Source organism: Triticum aestivum, chromosome 1B (genome assembly GCF_018294505.1).
Source record: "Triticum aestivum cultivar Chinese Spring chromosome 1B, IWGSC CS RefSeq v2.1, whole genome shotgun sequence".
NCBI classification, from domain to species: domain Eukaryota; kingdom Viridiplantae; phylum Streptophyta; class Magnoliopsida; order Poales; family Poaceae; genus Triticum; species Triticum aestivum.
This window is the reverse complement of record NC_057795.1, coordinates 187,127,225-187,143,830: the sequence shown is the minus strand read 5'-3', so window position 1 is coordinate 187,143,830 and position 16,606 is coordinate 187,127,225. Positions and strand designations below refer to the sequence as shown.

Sequence of the window (16,606 nt, the reverse complement as noted above, 5' to 3'; positions counted from 1 at the left end):
TGATAAGGTTTCCGGCCGGTTCGTCACATAACTTGCAGTCCAGGTCGTTGACATATTCGGGTTCTAGGTCACAGAAACAAAATTTGGAGTTATTTTATCTGGCTCAAAATGTTTTGGCTCAGCAATTTGCTGCATTAGATATCTTTTTGTGCTTATTTTTTTTTGTGAATTCTACAATTTGTAGCATTGAGCTAAACTGACATTCGTTTTAGTTAACTTACATTCCTGGATGTTTTTAAACTGATATTATTTCCATAAGTTCAGGTTTATACTTGGCTTTATCAGAATTGAGAATATGCAGAACATGTGTTGGAGAAGTGCCCATTTGGTTTTATGAAATAATATTCATGTTGATTGCATTTTGTTATAGAAACGCGCAAAGAAACTAATGTTTGATCATGTCGTTGAGAGGCTCTGTTATGATAGTTCTTTGACAAAGTGGTCACATTCCACATGAAGAAGAACCCGTAGTACCATGTTTTACCATCTCTATCGCCACTCTGTTTGGCTTTTGCTTTCTTTTTATTTTCCTGCTCTGAGTACTCGCCCCCTCATGTTGTACATGTAAATGTTTGTTCTTTCTTTTGAACTAAAAAATCTGAATATATAAGCTGAACCATGCTTCCTACAAACTTGATTATTATCTGTTTGGGAATATCATTGGGACCGGCACCCCGCGCCAAGGCGTGGTACCAATCTAGTTATAGAGGTTGATGATGCCTCCTGGTGAACTTAATATCTCTCGACAGCTCCGACGGCTCAGATCTCCACCATGGCCTTCCGACGGATAGAAACCGTGCCCGAAGGAAGGGCACGTGTCGGCTGCAAGACCAAGGTTCCCGTTCAACTCCAGATAAGAGTACGATACGATCCGAGTTGTACTACCATCTGCCATGGCGAAAGCGAAACGCAGCGAGAGGCGTAGAGTAGCACGCACGCCGCCGCCGCCGCCCTCTTCGTCTTCTCCACTGCTAACCCAACAGACGACGGAACCCAAATCGCGCAAATTCCAATCCGGCCTCCAACAAGCAACCCCGCGGAAGCTCTGCCCGTTGGTGTGTCTCCTTGGTTCCTCGCGCCCGATTCTCCCGATCCGGAGCAAGCAAGCGTGGCCGCGTGCCCCGCCTTGCCGCAGATCGGGGAGTTAAGAGAACCCCAGGCAAGACCAGAGCGGCAGCAGTTGCGGTTGTTGTTGTGGCTGACAGAGAGATGGCCGGGGGAGGGAACAGGAGAGGGGCCGGCGCCGAGGAGCTGAGGATCGGCAGCGGCAACGTGTTCGCGGCGCTCGAGACGCTCAAGAAGAAGAAGCCGGCGGCAGCCGAGAAGAAGCAGGCGCCGGTGGTGGAAAAGCCGGAGGTGTTCTCGACGCCCGCGCCGCTCACGGCCAAGTCCTGGGCCGACGTTGAGGACGATGACGATGACGACTACTTCGCCACCACCGCCCCGCTGTGCCCCGTGCGGGAGGCCCAGGGGGACGACGCTGATGCCGGCCACGAGGACGACAAGGAGCACTCTGCCCTTGAACAGGTCCACCTCGCTTCTCCCACTGCTTGCTTGCGTCCCCTTCTTTATCTCTGCTCCTATAAAGACCAAACCTAAGTTGGACCTAAGTTGGAGTTGGTGATGATGGTGTGCCTGCCATCTATCACCAATAGCCGCCGGATCTGGATCTGACGCATACAAAGCAAACTGCTGCAGTTTTGCAAAAAGATGCACGCACCTGTTTTCATATTTACAAACCATTCCTTGCCTCTCACAATCAGCCTTATCTCTTCCTAAAACATCCAGAAGGTCATGGAACAATCTGGTGTAATGACCGCTGCCAGCGCCGTTCACCCCCAATCTTGGTGTTCCGTGAAATGCACGGGTATCTTACTAGTATTCTTTATATGCATGTTTAGTTGTTTGCATATGTGATGTCTCTGGACTACGACGATTCAGCGACACCTCAACATTGCGATACTCTCTTCATGTGCCGGTTTATTTGTGTTCTGTATGCATGGCATGATGTAATGCCGTGGGAACAAGTGGTATTGGGGTCTCCAGGATAGAAATTCACACCATGAACCAATTTTTCTCTGTCGTCTTCGGGGCATCAATAAGCTCTGCGGCGTCACGCACTGCATTCGCGGGTAGGACGGTTGACTGCTATGGACAATTTATCGTTGCATGAAATGTGATTTGACCATTTTTTCCGTTACCGGAATGTTTTGAGATCGTTGGCACGCTCTATTTATGAAGGCTTAAATTTGCTGTTCACGAGGTTGCCAATTTAGGTAATGTTATTGCACGGGTATTTGACGTGTGAGGATATGGCGATATGTAACTAGAATTAGTTTATTTATGGCGTACTTGATATTGGTGGCACCGATAGTATAATGCTTGCTGGCCTAGCCTGTATTGAATCGGGAAGAACAATAATGCAAATAATTAAGTTAAAAAAAACATATGTCCTGACTGCAATAAGAGAACTGAGTACAACTTACTAGTGGCATATTTCAAAGAATATTTATGTTAGGCTAACAGTCTTTGGGCAATCAGGTTGAAGTTAAAGATAGATTTGGATGTGTGAGGATTTACCTGGCATAATTAGCACGGAATCACGTGCCTACATTCGGTGTATGCCTTCAGCATACTCTTCATATGGAATCAGACAAACAATACTGCAAATAATTAAGTGGGAAACAACTAGGTTGTATAATTGAACTACTAAATGACCCATATCAAATAATACTGATGTCAGAGTCCTTCTGTAATCAGGTGGAATCTACATATATATTTGGATGGTGGCATTACTACCACTTGCCTGTTTGGGTATGTGCCATAGAAGCGTTTTTGGGCATGTGTGATTTTTTGATTGATAAGGGGTGTCTGGCCATAGTTATTCCTAGGTTCTAGCTCAAAATGATACATTTGTTTTCTTTCCAGATTTGGTCTTACTTATTCTCATTTTATTTACTCCAGAAATCTAGCTGGTGTTCTGCCTTCCTTTGAATTAAAGGAAACAGGGTGAAAAAAAAACTGTAAGCAATTGTCACTCATGGTCGGGAAACAATGCCGGCAGCCATGGCTTATTTTTTTTCCTTTAGCATTTGCTTCTGGTTTTGGGTCCAACCAATGATAAAAAAAGGGAAGGGCTGCTAGGTGTGTGCTTAAGCTTGTGCCTAGGCGCTAGGTGTTAGCAGAATGCCTGACCTTAAGCTTAAAGTGTGCTTAGGCGAGATATGCACTGGGCAGAGGCAATTCTAGGAATTTAAGCCCAGTTTTTTTTTACCGTGAGTCTAATCAAGGATATATTTCATCGTAGCCCACAATGGCCCAGTACCCGGTCCGGGGCTTGGCAAATTCCCTGCTCTGCCTGACTCAATTGTGACATGGGATCATTCGTACATGATGTTGACTTGTGCTGTGGACGGCATCCTGCATCTTTATTTAAGTTTTAATAAGTTCTACAGAACTGGATTTTTGTTGTATAAGATATTCCTCTTTATCTTTATATGGATACAGTGATTCTATGGGGTTATTACTTAGTAAGTCTATTTTGTACATGTTGACTTGTAGAATACTCTTAGTATCAGAAGAAGCGACTTTACTGGGCTGTACCTCCGGAAAAATCTGAATTCAAGGTCATGTTATTGTGATTTGTGAGCAATTTCAACTACCTGAAAACAGAAAAAGTACTTCAATTGATCTGTTTTATTTAGCTTCCTCCATATCTTGCGGTGTTAGCTTTAGATTCTAGGTTTCATGATGAGTGAAATTGGGAGTGCTGCTCCTACATTCGAGAATTTTTTTAGATTTCAGGTCAAATTGAATGGGATCACACAAAACATCTACTGCTCTGAAGTACAATATAGTATGTGCCCTTTATATTTTGTAGTGTTAAGTGTTAACTCTCCATATGCCAATTGTATACTGCAGGAAATTGAGAGTGAAGATGATAGCCTTGATGATGAGGTTGATGCTGCTGCTGAGGATGAACATGAAGCAGGAGATGCTGTCCCTTCTGAGCCGGCAGTTCAGAAAGCTGTAGCTCCACTAGTACCTCCTAAAGATACCGAAAGACAGCTCTCCAAGGAGTTAAAGAAAAAGGAGTTGGAAGAGCTTGATGCTGTATTGGCTGAGTTGGGAATTTCACATGAATCAAGTAATGCTACTCAAGATGAAACAAATGGTAAGTAAAAATATCTTCTTCTTGCCATTAAATTTTTCCAGAAGAAACATTCTGTGAAAATTGAGCATACCTAGATATGTTTTTATATTGGTAACTGTTATGCTGTTAATATTTTGTGACTTCTTTTGTAAGGCCTGAAGACGGTGATTCTGAAGGTTTATTAAGCATTGTGTTCACATGTTGAGCATATTTTGCAGACAAGGAAGGTATGGGCCAGGCTGCTGAAGCAGGGAAAAAGGAAGATGCATCCGCTCCTCTGGAGAGTAAGACCTCCAAGAAGAAGAAAGCTAAGAAAGACAAGTCTTCAAAGGAGGCAGAAGAAACACTGGATCAGAACAATGTGGTCGACAATGCTGCTGGTGTAGAACCTGATGAAGATGTTGCTTCAGTGGATGTCAAGGAGCGCATAAAGAAAGTAGCATCAATGAAGAAAAAGAAATCGAGCAAAGAGATGGACGCAGTAGCAAAGATTGCAGCATCTGAGGCGGCCGCTAGGAGAGCAAAGCTTGTGGCAGCGAAGAAGAAAGACAAGAACCACTATAATCAGCAGCCCCTGCGGTGAATTACTGCTCAGATTATGCAATTCCTTAGATACTGTGCGCCTCCACTAGGAGGAGGCCACCCTCTGGTGCGCATCTTGGAATTCTCTATAGATGGACTTGTTGTGTGCTGAGCTCTGAATTGTTCATGACAGAAACCCTTTTGAATACTCCCTCCGTGGTGAAATACTTGTCAGCGAAATGGCTAGACATATTTTAGTTCTAGATACACCCATCTTTATCCATTTATGCGACAAGTATTTTCGGACCGAGGGAGTACATGGTAAATGTGGGTATTTCGTACTACATGTTTTGTTTTGTGGTTGCTTGCGTTGGTTTGCTGATTTGCTTTGATTTTGCTTGTTGTTTTGATTTTTCTTGAACGGAATCTGGTACACTCCCTAATAGTGTGCGTCAGGTCGAGTTATTTCTACTGATTTTTTTTCTTCTGTACAATTCATCCAGTGGTTTTTTGTTGTTGGAAAGGCCTTGATAGCTAGCTTTATTGAAACAGGCAAGCTAAAACTCAGTCTGTCAAGTCTCCCAGTCGACTGCGCTGGCCATTAGATTTCTTTGCTGCTATAAGATATGTGCACTTTTACGTTTCGTGTGAACAGCCCACAACGCCTGGGGATGGGCTCGTTTGCATTTGTTTTTTCTATCGTGGCTTTTTTTAACACAGTAGACGCAAACCCTCATATACATGTGGATACACTCACCTCTATAAACGCACACATGCATCCCATATCCGTATGAGCACCTTCGAAAGACTGAGCCGGCTATCATCTTGAAATTTATGAAGTCACCGTAGGCACCTCGTCGTCGAACAGAGCGTCGAGATTTTAATCGAAGTCCCAAAATAGGATATTAGTTCTTTCTCTTGTTCTTGATGATATTGTAATGGAATGACAAACCTATTTCTTCGCTTTTTTTGCCAACAAATCTGAATTATCTTAAAAAATAGAAGGATAGATAAAATTCCAACTGTTTCGATCCGACGTTGAATAATCAAGAATTTTCCTATCTTTTTACCGTATTTCTGATGGGCTGGGGATACCACAGTCTTTCTAACCATCCAACCACACACAGGTTGATTCGCTGTTTTTTTGTCGTGGCTGGGGTTCACGTTACGGGGGTCTGGCCAGGGGCTTGTTGGTCTTTCCCTTGTTAGTCGGTCTTTTCTTTTTTGTTGGGCTGCCATTTTTATTTTTATTTGTTCTACAATTTCTATTTACTCTTATCTAGTTTCTTAAAAAAATTACTCTATTCTATATGTTTGTTTTTCCTTCCTATTTTTCATTTTCTCATGTATTTTTGTGCTTTTGTATCTTTTATTTTCTAGAAATAGTATTCTTTTTTTATATTGTTTTGATAATTTATCTTTTTTCTTTTGGCTAAATCCCAGCCGACGGAGACTTCACGAAGTCTCGGTTGGATCATTCAATGATTTAGGATTTGTATAATTGTAGTGTTTTGTATCATTTCAACCTGTTAATGCGCGCTACCAGCCCTGTGACGCCTGGATAACTAAGCTACAGTAATACCCTGCTAATGATGCCACGTCACCATGATCCCTATTGCTAATCTCGCGTTAGTTGAGAACCGATTCAAATTCAAATTTGAAGTAAAGGCAAACATCAAAAGTTTTTCAAACATTAAAACTAAAATGTTCGAGAGGTGACATATAATGCATAAGTAATTATGGTGATGAAGCCACATTTGTATAAAATATGCAAATGCTCCAGAATAACTAAAACATTGGTTATAACAATTAAATTAGTGCCTTTTGTAAATATTAAATTGTTAAACTATTTTATTTGGGGCCCCAACCTTTTTGTGGCAGAGGGCTAGACCATGACACTAATTTAGGAGTTAAATAAAGTATTTTATAAGACTATACTAAATCAAAAACTAAGGTAAAACAGAAAAGGAAAATAAGTAAAAAGAAAAAACACACAAATAAACAAAAACCAAAAGACATAAAAAGACCCCCCTGCTGGGCTGTAACCCAGCTGGCCACCAGGCCAGCAACCGGCCGGCCCAGCCCCTGGCCTATACCACCTGGGGGCACCGAACCCTAGCCCCACGACCACCACTCCCCCCCACTCGTTCGTTCCCCTCCCCCCGATCCAGATCTGGATCGGGGCTCGACGTCGGTCCCCGCCGCCCGACCTGCTCGACGCCGGCGCCGCATCACCACTGCTTGGAGGACCTTCCCGCCGTCGCCGTTCATCGGGGCAACCTCACCGAAGCTCCTCTGCCTCGACCCCGCCGTCGCCGGAACGCCACCTCGCCGGAGCCGCCCCACCGTCTTCGCCGGCGTCGCCACGCCCTGCCCCGCGTTGGACGCCACCTCGACCCCCTCGCCGGACCTCGCATCCTCGGCCTCTTCCCTGCCGGCCGCCAGCAAGCCTCGGCGCCCCCTCTCCCCATCAACGCTGGTGAGGCCCTGGGCCTCTCCCCTTCTCTGCCTCACGCCTCGCTCGCGGTCACCGCACGCTAGACGACCCCACAAGCGCACCCGCGGTGAGCACGCGCTCACCGTGCCCCGCGCGCCCTCTGCGCCGAGCTCCCCGTGCCCGAGTCATCCTCGTCATGCGCTGCCTCCCTACACCGATCACGACGGTCTACACTGCCGCTGTTGGCCCCGTGCTCCCCCTCGTGCTGCTCTACTGCGACGGCTACCGCTGCGGGCGCTGCGCCACCGTGGCCTACGGCCACTGCCGCCGCTGCCTGCCAGCCAAGTGCCGCCGTGGCCGGCACCCCTCTGCCCAAGCGCGCGTGCAAAATCCCCTGCTGGGGCCTGCCATTTAGTTAGCAGATAACCCACCCCTAGCACACTGACTATGGGACCCCCATGCACTAATTAGGAGTTTGGGTCAAACTAAAATTAATTAACTAAAATGTCTCACTGACCTTTGGGTCCCACCCCACCTAAATAACCTATTTAAACAATCTGTTAAAGAGAGGTTCACATATAAATGTATTATCTTGGACATCTTTTATGATTGTGAGCACTCATTAAAATATTATATGCTAAGAAGTTGATGTTGGACAAGGAAGACAATATAATGAGTTATGTTTGCTTATTTCCGAATAGAAGTTATATTGCCATGGATCCTCCAACATGTGACGTTTTCTTCCACCTCACACTAGCCAAAACTTGAGCACCAAGTAGAGATACTACTTGTGCACCCAAACACCTTTAACCCAGTTTTGCCATGAGACTTCAATATACCTACCCATGGATTGAGTAAGATCCTTCAAGTAAGTTGTCATCGGTGCAAGCAATAAAAATTGCTCCTTAAATATGTATGATCTATTAGTGTGAGGAAAATAAGCTTTATACGAACTTGTGATACGGAAGAAATAAAAGCGACGGACTGCATAAGAAAGTTATTTATCACAAGGGGCAATATAAAGTGACGTTCCTTTGCATTAAGATTTTTGTGCATCCAACCGAAAAGCGCATGATAACCTCTTCCCCCCTCTGCGAAGGGCCTATCTTTTAATTTTTAGTATGCACCTTTATGAAAGAGTCATGGTGATCTACACCACTTCCTACATTTCACCTTTTTGTCTTGGCAAGCGTCATGTGTTGGGGAAAGATCTAGACACATATATCCACTCAGATGTAGGTGATCATGAGTTATTATTGTTGACATTACCCTTGAGGTAAATAATCGGGAGGCAAAACTATAAGCCCCTATCTTTCTCTATCTCCGGTTGAAGCTTTGATCTCATAAGTACCGCGTGAGTGTTAGCAATTATGAAAGACTAAAAGATGATTGAGTATGTGGATTTGCTAGACAAGCTCTTATATTGACTCTTTCCAATGTTATGATAAATTGCAATTGCTTCAATGACTGATATCATAGTTTGTTGGTTCTCAATAGAGTTCTGGATTCATACTTTATGTTGTGAATGAATTTTCACCTTCGCATAAGAAATTATATGCCAATATATTTTGTTGTTCTAAAGATGATCATGATGCCTTCATGTCCATATTTTATTTTTAACGACACCTCTATCTCTAAACATGTGGACATGATTATCGATTTCGGCTTTCGCTTGAGGACAAGTGAGGTCTAAGTTTGCGGGAGTTGATACGTCCATTTTGCATCATGCTTTTATATTGATATTTATTGCATTATGGGCTATTATTACACAATATGATACAATACTTATGCCTTTTCTCTCTTATTTTACAAGGTTTACATGAAGAGGGATGATACGTCCATTTTGCATCATGCTTTTATATCAATATTTATTGCATTATGGGCTGTTATTACACACTATGTCTCAATACTTATGGCTCTTCTCTCTTATTTTACAAGGTTTACCATGAAGAGGGGGAATGCCGGCAGCTGGAATTCTGGCTGGAAAAGGAGCAAATATTGGAAACCTATTCTGCACAGCTCCAAAAATCCTGAAACTCCACGGAAGTCAGTTTTGGAATTAATAAGAATTATTGAGCGAAGAAAACACCAGAGGGGGCCAACACCCTGGCCAGGAGGGTGGGGGGCGCACCCACCCCTACTAGGCGCGCCCCCCTGTCTCTTGGGCCCCTTGTGGCCCTTCGGTGCCCATCTTCTGCTATATGAAGGCTTTTACCCTGGAAAAAAAAATCAGAGGCAAGCTTACGAGACGAAACTCCACCGCCACGAGACAGAACCTTGGCAGAACCAATCTAGGGCTCCTGCAGAGCTGTTCTGTCGGGGAAACTTTCCTCCGGGAGGGGGAAATCATCACCATCGTCATCACCAACGATCCTCTTATCGGGAGGGTTCAATCTCCATCAACATCTTCACCAGCACCATCTCCTCTCAAAACCCTAGTTCATCTCTTGTATCCAATCTTGTATCAAAACCACAAATTGGTACCTGTGGGTTGCTAGTAGTGTTGATTACTCCTTGTAGTTGATGCTAATTGGTTTACTTGGTGGAAGATCATATGTTCAGATCCTTAATGCATATTATTACTCCTCTGATTATGAACATGAATATGCTTTGTGAGTAGTTACGTTTGTTCCTGAGGACATGGGTGAAGTCTTGCTATTGGTAGTCATGTGAATTTGGTATTCGTTCGATATTTTGATGAGATGTATGTTGTCTTTCCTCTAGTGGTGTTATGTGAACGTCGACTACATGACACTTCACCATTATTTGGGCCTAGAGGAAGGCATTGGGAAGTAATAAGTAGATGATGGGTTGCTAGAGTGACAGAAGCTTAAACCCTAGTTTATGCGTTGCTTCGTAAGGGGCTGATTTGGATCCATATGTCTAATGCTGTGGTTAGGTTTACCTTAATACTTCTTTTGTAGTTGCGGATGCTTGCAATAGGGGTTAATCATAAGTGGGATGCTTGTCCAAGTAAGGGCAGTACCCAAGCACTGGTCCACCCACATATTAAATTATCAAAGTACCGAATGCGAATCATATGAGCGTGATGAAAACTAGCTTGACGATAATTCCCATGTGTCCTCGGGAGCGCTTTTCTCATTATAAGAAATTATCCATGCTTGTCCTTTGCTACAAAAAGGATTGGGCCACTTTGCTGCACTTTATTTACTTTCATTGCTTGTTACTCGTTACAATTTATCTTATCACAAAACTATCTGTTACCTACAATTTCAGTGCTTGCAGAGAAAACCTTACTGAAAACCGCTTGTCATTTCCTTCTGCTCCTCGTTGGGTTCGACACTCTTACTTATCGAAAGGACTATGATAGATCCCCTATACTTGTGGGTGATCAAGACTCTTTTCTGGCGCCGTTGCCGGGGAGTGAAGCGCCTTTGGTGAGTGGAACTTGGTAAGGAAACATTTATATAGTGTGCTGAAATTTTCTGTCACTTGTCACTATGGAAACTAATCCTTTGAGGGGCTTGTTCGGGTATCTTCACCCCGACCAGAAGAGCAAATAGTTTCTCCTCAACCTACTGAACCTACTGAAAATATTTACTTTGAGATTCCTTCGGGTATGATAGAGAAACTGCTAGCTAATCCCTTTGCAGGAGATGGAACATTGCATCCTGATTTACACCTTATCTTTGTGGATGAAGTTTGTGGATTATTTAAGCTTGCAGGTATTCCCGATGATGTTGTAAAAAGTAAGGTCTTACCTTTATCTTTGAAGGGGCATGCATTGACATGGTATAGGCTATGTGATGATACGGGATCATGAAATTATAAACGATTGAAGTTGGAATTTCACCAGAAGTTCTATCCTATGCATCTTGTTCATCGTGATGGTAATTACATATATAATTTCTGGCCTCGCGAAGGAGAAAGCATCGCTCAAGCTTGGGGAAGGCTTAAGTCAATGTTATATTCATGCCCCAATCATGAGCTCTCAAGAGAAATGATTATTCAAAACTTTTATGCTCGGCTTTCTCCCAATGATCGCACCATGCTTGGTACTTCCTGTGCTGGTTCTTATATGCTGAAGACTACTGAATTCAAGTGGGACTTATTGGAAAGAATTAAAAGCAACTCTGAAGATTGGGGTTCCGACGATGGTAAGGAGTCAGGTATAACACCTAAGTTTGATTGTGTTAAATCTTTTATGGATACCGGTACTTTTCGTGGATTTAGCGCTAAGTATGGACTTGACTCTGAGATAGTAGCTACTTTTTGTGAATCTTTTACTACTCACGTTGATCTCCCTAAGGAGAAGTGGTTTAAATATAATCCTCCCATTGAAGTAAAAGTAGTTGTACCTATTACAGTTGAAGAAAAGACTGTCACTTATAATGATTCTATTGTTCCTACTACTTATGTTGAGAAACCTCCTTTTCCTATTAGGATAAAGGATCATGCTAAAACTTCAATTGTTGTTCGTAAGAGTAATACTAGGACTTATACACCTCCTAAGCAAATCAAAGTTGAACCTAGTATTGCTATGGTTAAAGATCTCTTGGATGATAATTTAGATGGGCATGTTATTTATTTTTGTGGTGAGACTGCTAATATTGTTAGACCAGATGCTAAGACACATAGACCTGTTGTAGGCATGCCTGTTATTTCTGTTAAAATAGGAGATCATTGTTATCATGGCTTATGTGATATGGGTGCTAGTGCTAGTGCAATACCCTATGACTTATATAAAGAAATTATGCATGAAATTGCACCCGCTGAAATAGAAGATATTGATGTTACCATTAAGCTTGCTAATAGGGACACCATTAAACCAGTTGGGATTGTTAGAGATGTCGAAGTCTTGTGTGGGAAGGTTAAATACCCTGCTAATTTTCTTGTTCTTTGTTCCCCACAAGATGACTTTTGTCCCATTATTTTTGGTAGACCCTTCTTGAATACTGTTAATGCTAGGATTGATTGTGAAAAGGATATTGTTGCAATTGGCTTAGGGGATATGTCTCATGAGTTTAATTTTGCTAAGTTTCATAGACAACCCCGTGATAAAGAATCACCTAGTAAGGATGAGATTATTGGTCTTGCTTCTATTGCCGTGCCTCCTACTGACCCGTTAGAACAATATTTGCTAGACCATGAAAATGATATGTTTATGAATGAAAGAAGGGAAATAGATGAAATGTTCCTTCAACAGGGTCCTATTCTGAAACACAATTTACCTGTTGAAATCCTAGGGGATCCCCCTCCACCCAAGGGTGATCCTGTGTTTGAGCTCAAACATTACCTGCTAATCTTAAGTATGCTTATCTTGATGAAAAGAAAATATATCTTGTTATTATTAGTGCTAACCTTTCAGAGCAAGAAGTAGAAAAATTATTGAAAACTCTAAAGAAGCACCCTGCTGCTATTGGATATACTCTGGATGATCTTAAGGGCATTAGTCCCACTCTATGCCAACACAAAATAAATGTGGAGAAAGATGCCAAACCAGTTAGAGACCCTCAACGACGGTTAAATCCTAAGATGAAAGAAGTGGTAAGATAGGAGATACTAAAGCTCCTTGAGGCAGGTATAATTTATCCCATTGCTGATAGTGATTGGGTAAGTCCTGTCCATTGCGTTCCTAAAAAGGGAGGTATTACTGTTGTTCCTAATGATAAAGATGAATTGATCCTGTAAAGAATTATTACAGGTTATAGGATGGTAATTGATTTCCATAAATTTAATAAAGCTACTAAGAAGGATCATTACCCTTTACCTTTTATTGATCAAATGCTAGAAAGACTATCCAAACACATACATTTTTGCTTTCTAGATGGTTATTCTGGTTTCTCTCAAATACCTGTGTCAGGGGAGGATCAATCAAAAACTAATTTTACTTGCCCTTTCGGTACTTTTGCTTATAGACGTATGCCTTTTGGTTTATGTAATGCACTTGCTACCTTTCAAAGATGCAGGATGGCTATATTCTCTGACTTTTGTGAAAATATTTGTGAGGTATTCATGGATGATTTCTCCGTTTATGGATCCTCTTTTGATGATTGGTTGAGCAACCTTGATCGAGTTTTGCAGAGATGCGAAGACACTAGTCTCATGTTGAATTGGGAAAAGTGCCACTTTATGGTTAATGAAGGCATTGTCTTGGGGCATAAGATTTCCGAGAGAGGTATTGAAGTTGATAAAGCTAAAGTTGATGCTATTGAAAAGATGCCATCTCCCAAGGACATAAAAGGTATAAGAAGTTTCCTTGGTCATGCCGGTTTTTATAGGAGGTTCATTAAGGACTTTTCTAAAATCTCTAGGCCTCTGACTAATTTATTGCAAAAAGATATTCCTTTTGTCTTTGATGATGATTGTGTAGAAGCATTTGAAATACTTAAGAAAGCTTTGATCACTGCACCTATTGTTCAGCCACCTGATTGGAATTTACCCTTTGAAATTGTGTGTGATGCTAGTTATTATGCTGTAGGTGCTGTTCTAGGGCAAAGAGTTGATAAGAAATTGAATGTTATCCAGTATGCTAGTAAAACTCTTGATACTTCCCAGAGAAATTATGCTACCACTGAAAAAGAATTCTTAGCAGTTGTGTTTGCTTGTGATAAGTTCAGACCTTATATTGTTGATTCCAAAGTTACTATTCACAATGATCATACTGCTATTAAATATCTTATGGAAAAAAAGATGCTAAGCCTAGACTTATTAGATGGGTTCTCTTGGTCCAAGAATTTGATTTGCATATTATTGATAGAAAGGGACTAAGAACCCCGTTGCAGATAACTTGTCTAGGTTAGAGAATGTTCTTGATGACCCACTACCTATTGATGATAGCTTTCCTGATGAACAATTAGCGGTCATTAATGCTTCTCGTACTGCTCCTTGGTATGCTGATTATGCTAATTACATTGTTGCTAAATTTATACCACCTAGTTTCACATACCAACAAAAGAAAAAGTTCTTTTATGATTTAAGACATTACTTCTGGGATGACCCACACCTTTATAAAGAAGGAGTAGATGGTGTTATTAGATGTTGTGTACCTGAGCATGAACAAGAACAGATCCTACGCAAGGGTCACTCTTAATCATATGGAGGACACCATGCTGGAGATAGAACTGCACATAAGGTATTGCAATCCGGTTTTTATTGGCCTACTCTCTTCAAAGATGCTCGTAAGTTTGTCTTATATTGTGATGAATGCCAAAGAATCGGTAATATTAGTAGGCGTCAAGAAATGCCTATGAATTATTCTCTTGTTATTAAAGCATTTGATGTTTGGGGCTTTGATTATATGGGACCTTTTCCTGCCTCTAATGGTTACGCACATATTTTAGTTGCTGTTGATTACGTTACTAAGTGGGTAGAAGCTATCCCAACTAGTAGTGCTGATCATAACACCTCTATTAAGATGCTTAAAGAAGTTATTTTTCCGAGGTTTGGAGTCCCTAGATATCTTACGACTGATGGTGGTTCACATTTTATTCATGGTGCTTTCCATAAGATGCTTGCTAAGTATGATGTTAATCATAGAATTGCATCTCCTTATCACCCGGGATCTAGTGGTCAAGTAGAGTTGAGCAATAGAGAGCTCAAATTAATTTTGCAAAAGACTGTGAATAGATCTAGAAAGAATTGGTCCAAAAAACTTGATGATGCATTATGGCCTATAGAACTGCATATAAAAATCATATGGGTATGTCTCCGTATAAGATGGTTTATGGAAAAGCATGTCACTTACCTCTAGAACTTGAACATAAAGCATATTGGGCTATTAAAGAGCTCAACTATGACTTCAAACTTGCTGGTGAGAAGAGGTTATTTGATATTAGCTCCCTTGATGAACGGAGAACCCAAGCCTATGAGAATGCCAAGCTATTCAAAGAAAATGTTAAACGCTGGCATGACAAAAGGATACAAAAGCGAGAATTTAACTTAGGTGATTATGTGTTATTATTCAACTCTCGTTTAAGATTTTTTGCAGGAAAACTTCTTTCTAAATGGGAAGGTCCTAACGTTATCGAGGAGGTCTATCATTCCGGTGCCATAAAAATCAACAACTTCGAAGGCACAAGTCCGAGGGTGGTGAACGGTCAAAGAATCAAACATTATATCTCAGGTAATCCTATCAATGTTGAAACTAATATTATTGAAACCGTAACCCCAGAGGAATACATAAGGGACACTTTCCATAATGTTTCAGACTCCGAAAAGGAATAGGTATGTGGTACGGTAAGTCAACCGACTCCAAAACAACTCTAATGGCATTTTTTATCCGTTTTGGAATATTTAAGAATTTTAGGAAGAAAGAAGTAATTCGGGAAGGACACGAGGCCTCCACGAGGGTGGAGGGCGCGCCCACCCTTCATGGGTGTGCCCCTGTCTCGTGGCCACCTTGTGCGCCTCCCGGACTCCGTTTTCTTGCACGTCACGTATTTTGGTTGGTAAAAATTCATTATATAATCTCCCAAAGGTTTTGACCACCGTATCACGCAAATATCCTCTGTTTTTGTTTCGAGCTATTCCTGTTGTAGTTTAAGAGCAAGATGTCTTCTCAAGAGTCAGTCGGGGAGATTCGAGTGTCTCACCTAACACCAGGCCCAGGAGCAAACAGCGATGCTTATCACTTTGGACCATCAATGGAGGATGAGATGGAGGCCGACTTGAAAAGGATAGATGCCATGGATGAAGATCAAGAAGTTACCTATCGTCTCCAAGCAGGATTCATGATGGGGGAACTACAGAGCTCGGCTATTCCAAATTCGGTCATCCCTTCCAATGTTAAATTTCTTTCTTATGAAAATATGAAAAAGAACGTCACTTGTTCTCCAGAAGCTATGCAGCATCCTTGGGTAAAAGGAGCTTTAGCCATTACGGGCAAGCTCCGTAAAGAAATTATGGACCTCAAACAACAAGTCAATAAGATCAAGGAGGAGAATTGTATCCCGAGGGGCATCATTGCCAAGAAGATCACAACACCAACTATGAAGAAGGAGACATAATCACTTGGGTATGGGCACTCCCCTTGGCAACTGCCAAGCTTGGGGGAGGTGCCCCGGTATCGTATCACCATCACACTCCTATCTTTACCGTTTTACTTAGTTTGATCCTTCTAGTAGTATCTTGATTTAGTAGATTGAAGTTTTAGTATCAAGTAGTTTTTGAGTTTTGCTTTGTGATCTCTTTATGTAATCGAGTCCGTGAGCTATCTATAATAAAAATTAGTGTTGAGTCAAGGGCTTGCTATCTTGCTATGATCTTGAGGAAGTAGAAAGAATAAAAAGAATAAAAGAGTTCATATTGATCTTATGGATAGTAATGACTTCACACATAAAAAGTATGAGGCATAAAAGTTGTTGAGAGTTGACAAACATAGTTTTGGTCATAATTGCAATTAATAGGAAGTAATAAGGAAAGAGAGGTTTTCACATACAAATATATTATCTTGGACATCTTTTATGATTGTGAGCACTCATTAAGTATGACATGCTAAAAGAGTTGATGTTGGACAAGGAAGACAACGTAAT

The 16,606-nt window shown here is 41.7% G+C and overlaps 1 protein-coding gene across 1 annotated transcript; it reads left to right on the top strand.

The window, feature by feature from the left end:
• The first annotated feature begins 63 nt into the window (after positions 1–63).
• On the top strand, positions 64–5,021 carry LOC123114918 (RNA polymerase-associated protein LEO1-like). The gene is made up of 3 exons (XM_044536288.1): positions 64–1,527; positions 3,922–4,174; positions 4,372–5,021. The coding sequence occupies exons 1-3, from the start codon at positions 1,210–1,212 to the stop codon at positions 4,734–4,736; spliced, it is 936 nt and encodes a 311-aa protein (XP_044392223.1). The 5' UTR covers positions 64–1,209; the 3' UTR covers positions 4,737–5,021.
• The last annotated feature ends 11,585 nt before the right edge of the window (positions 5,022–16,606 follow it).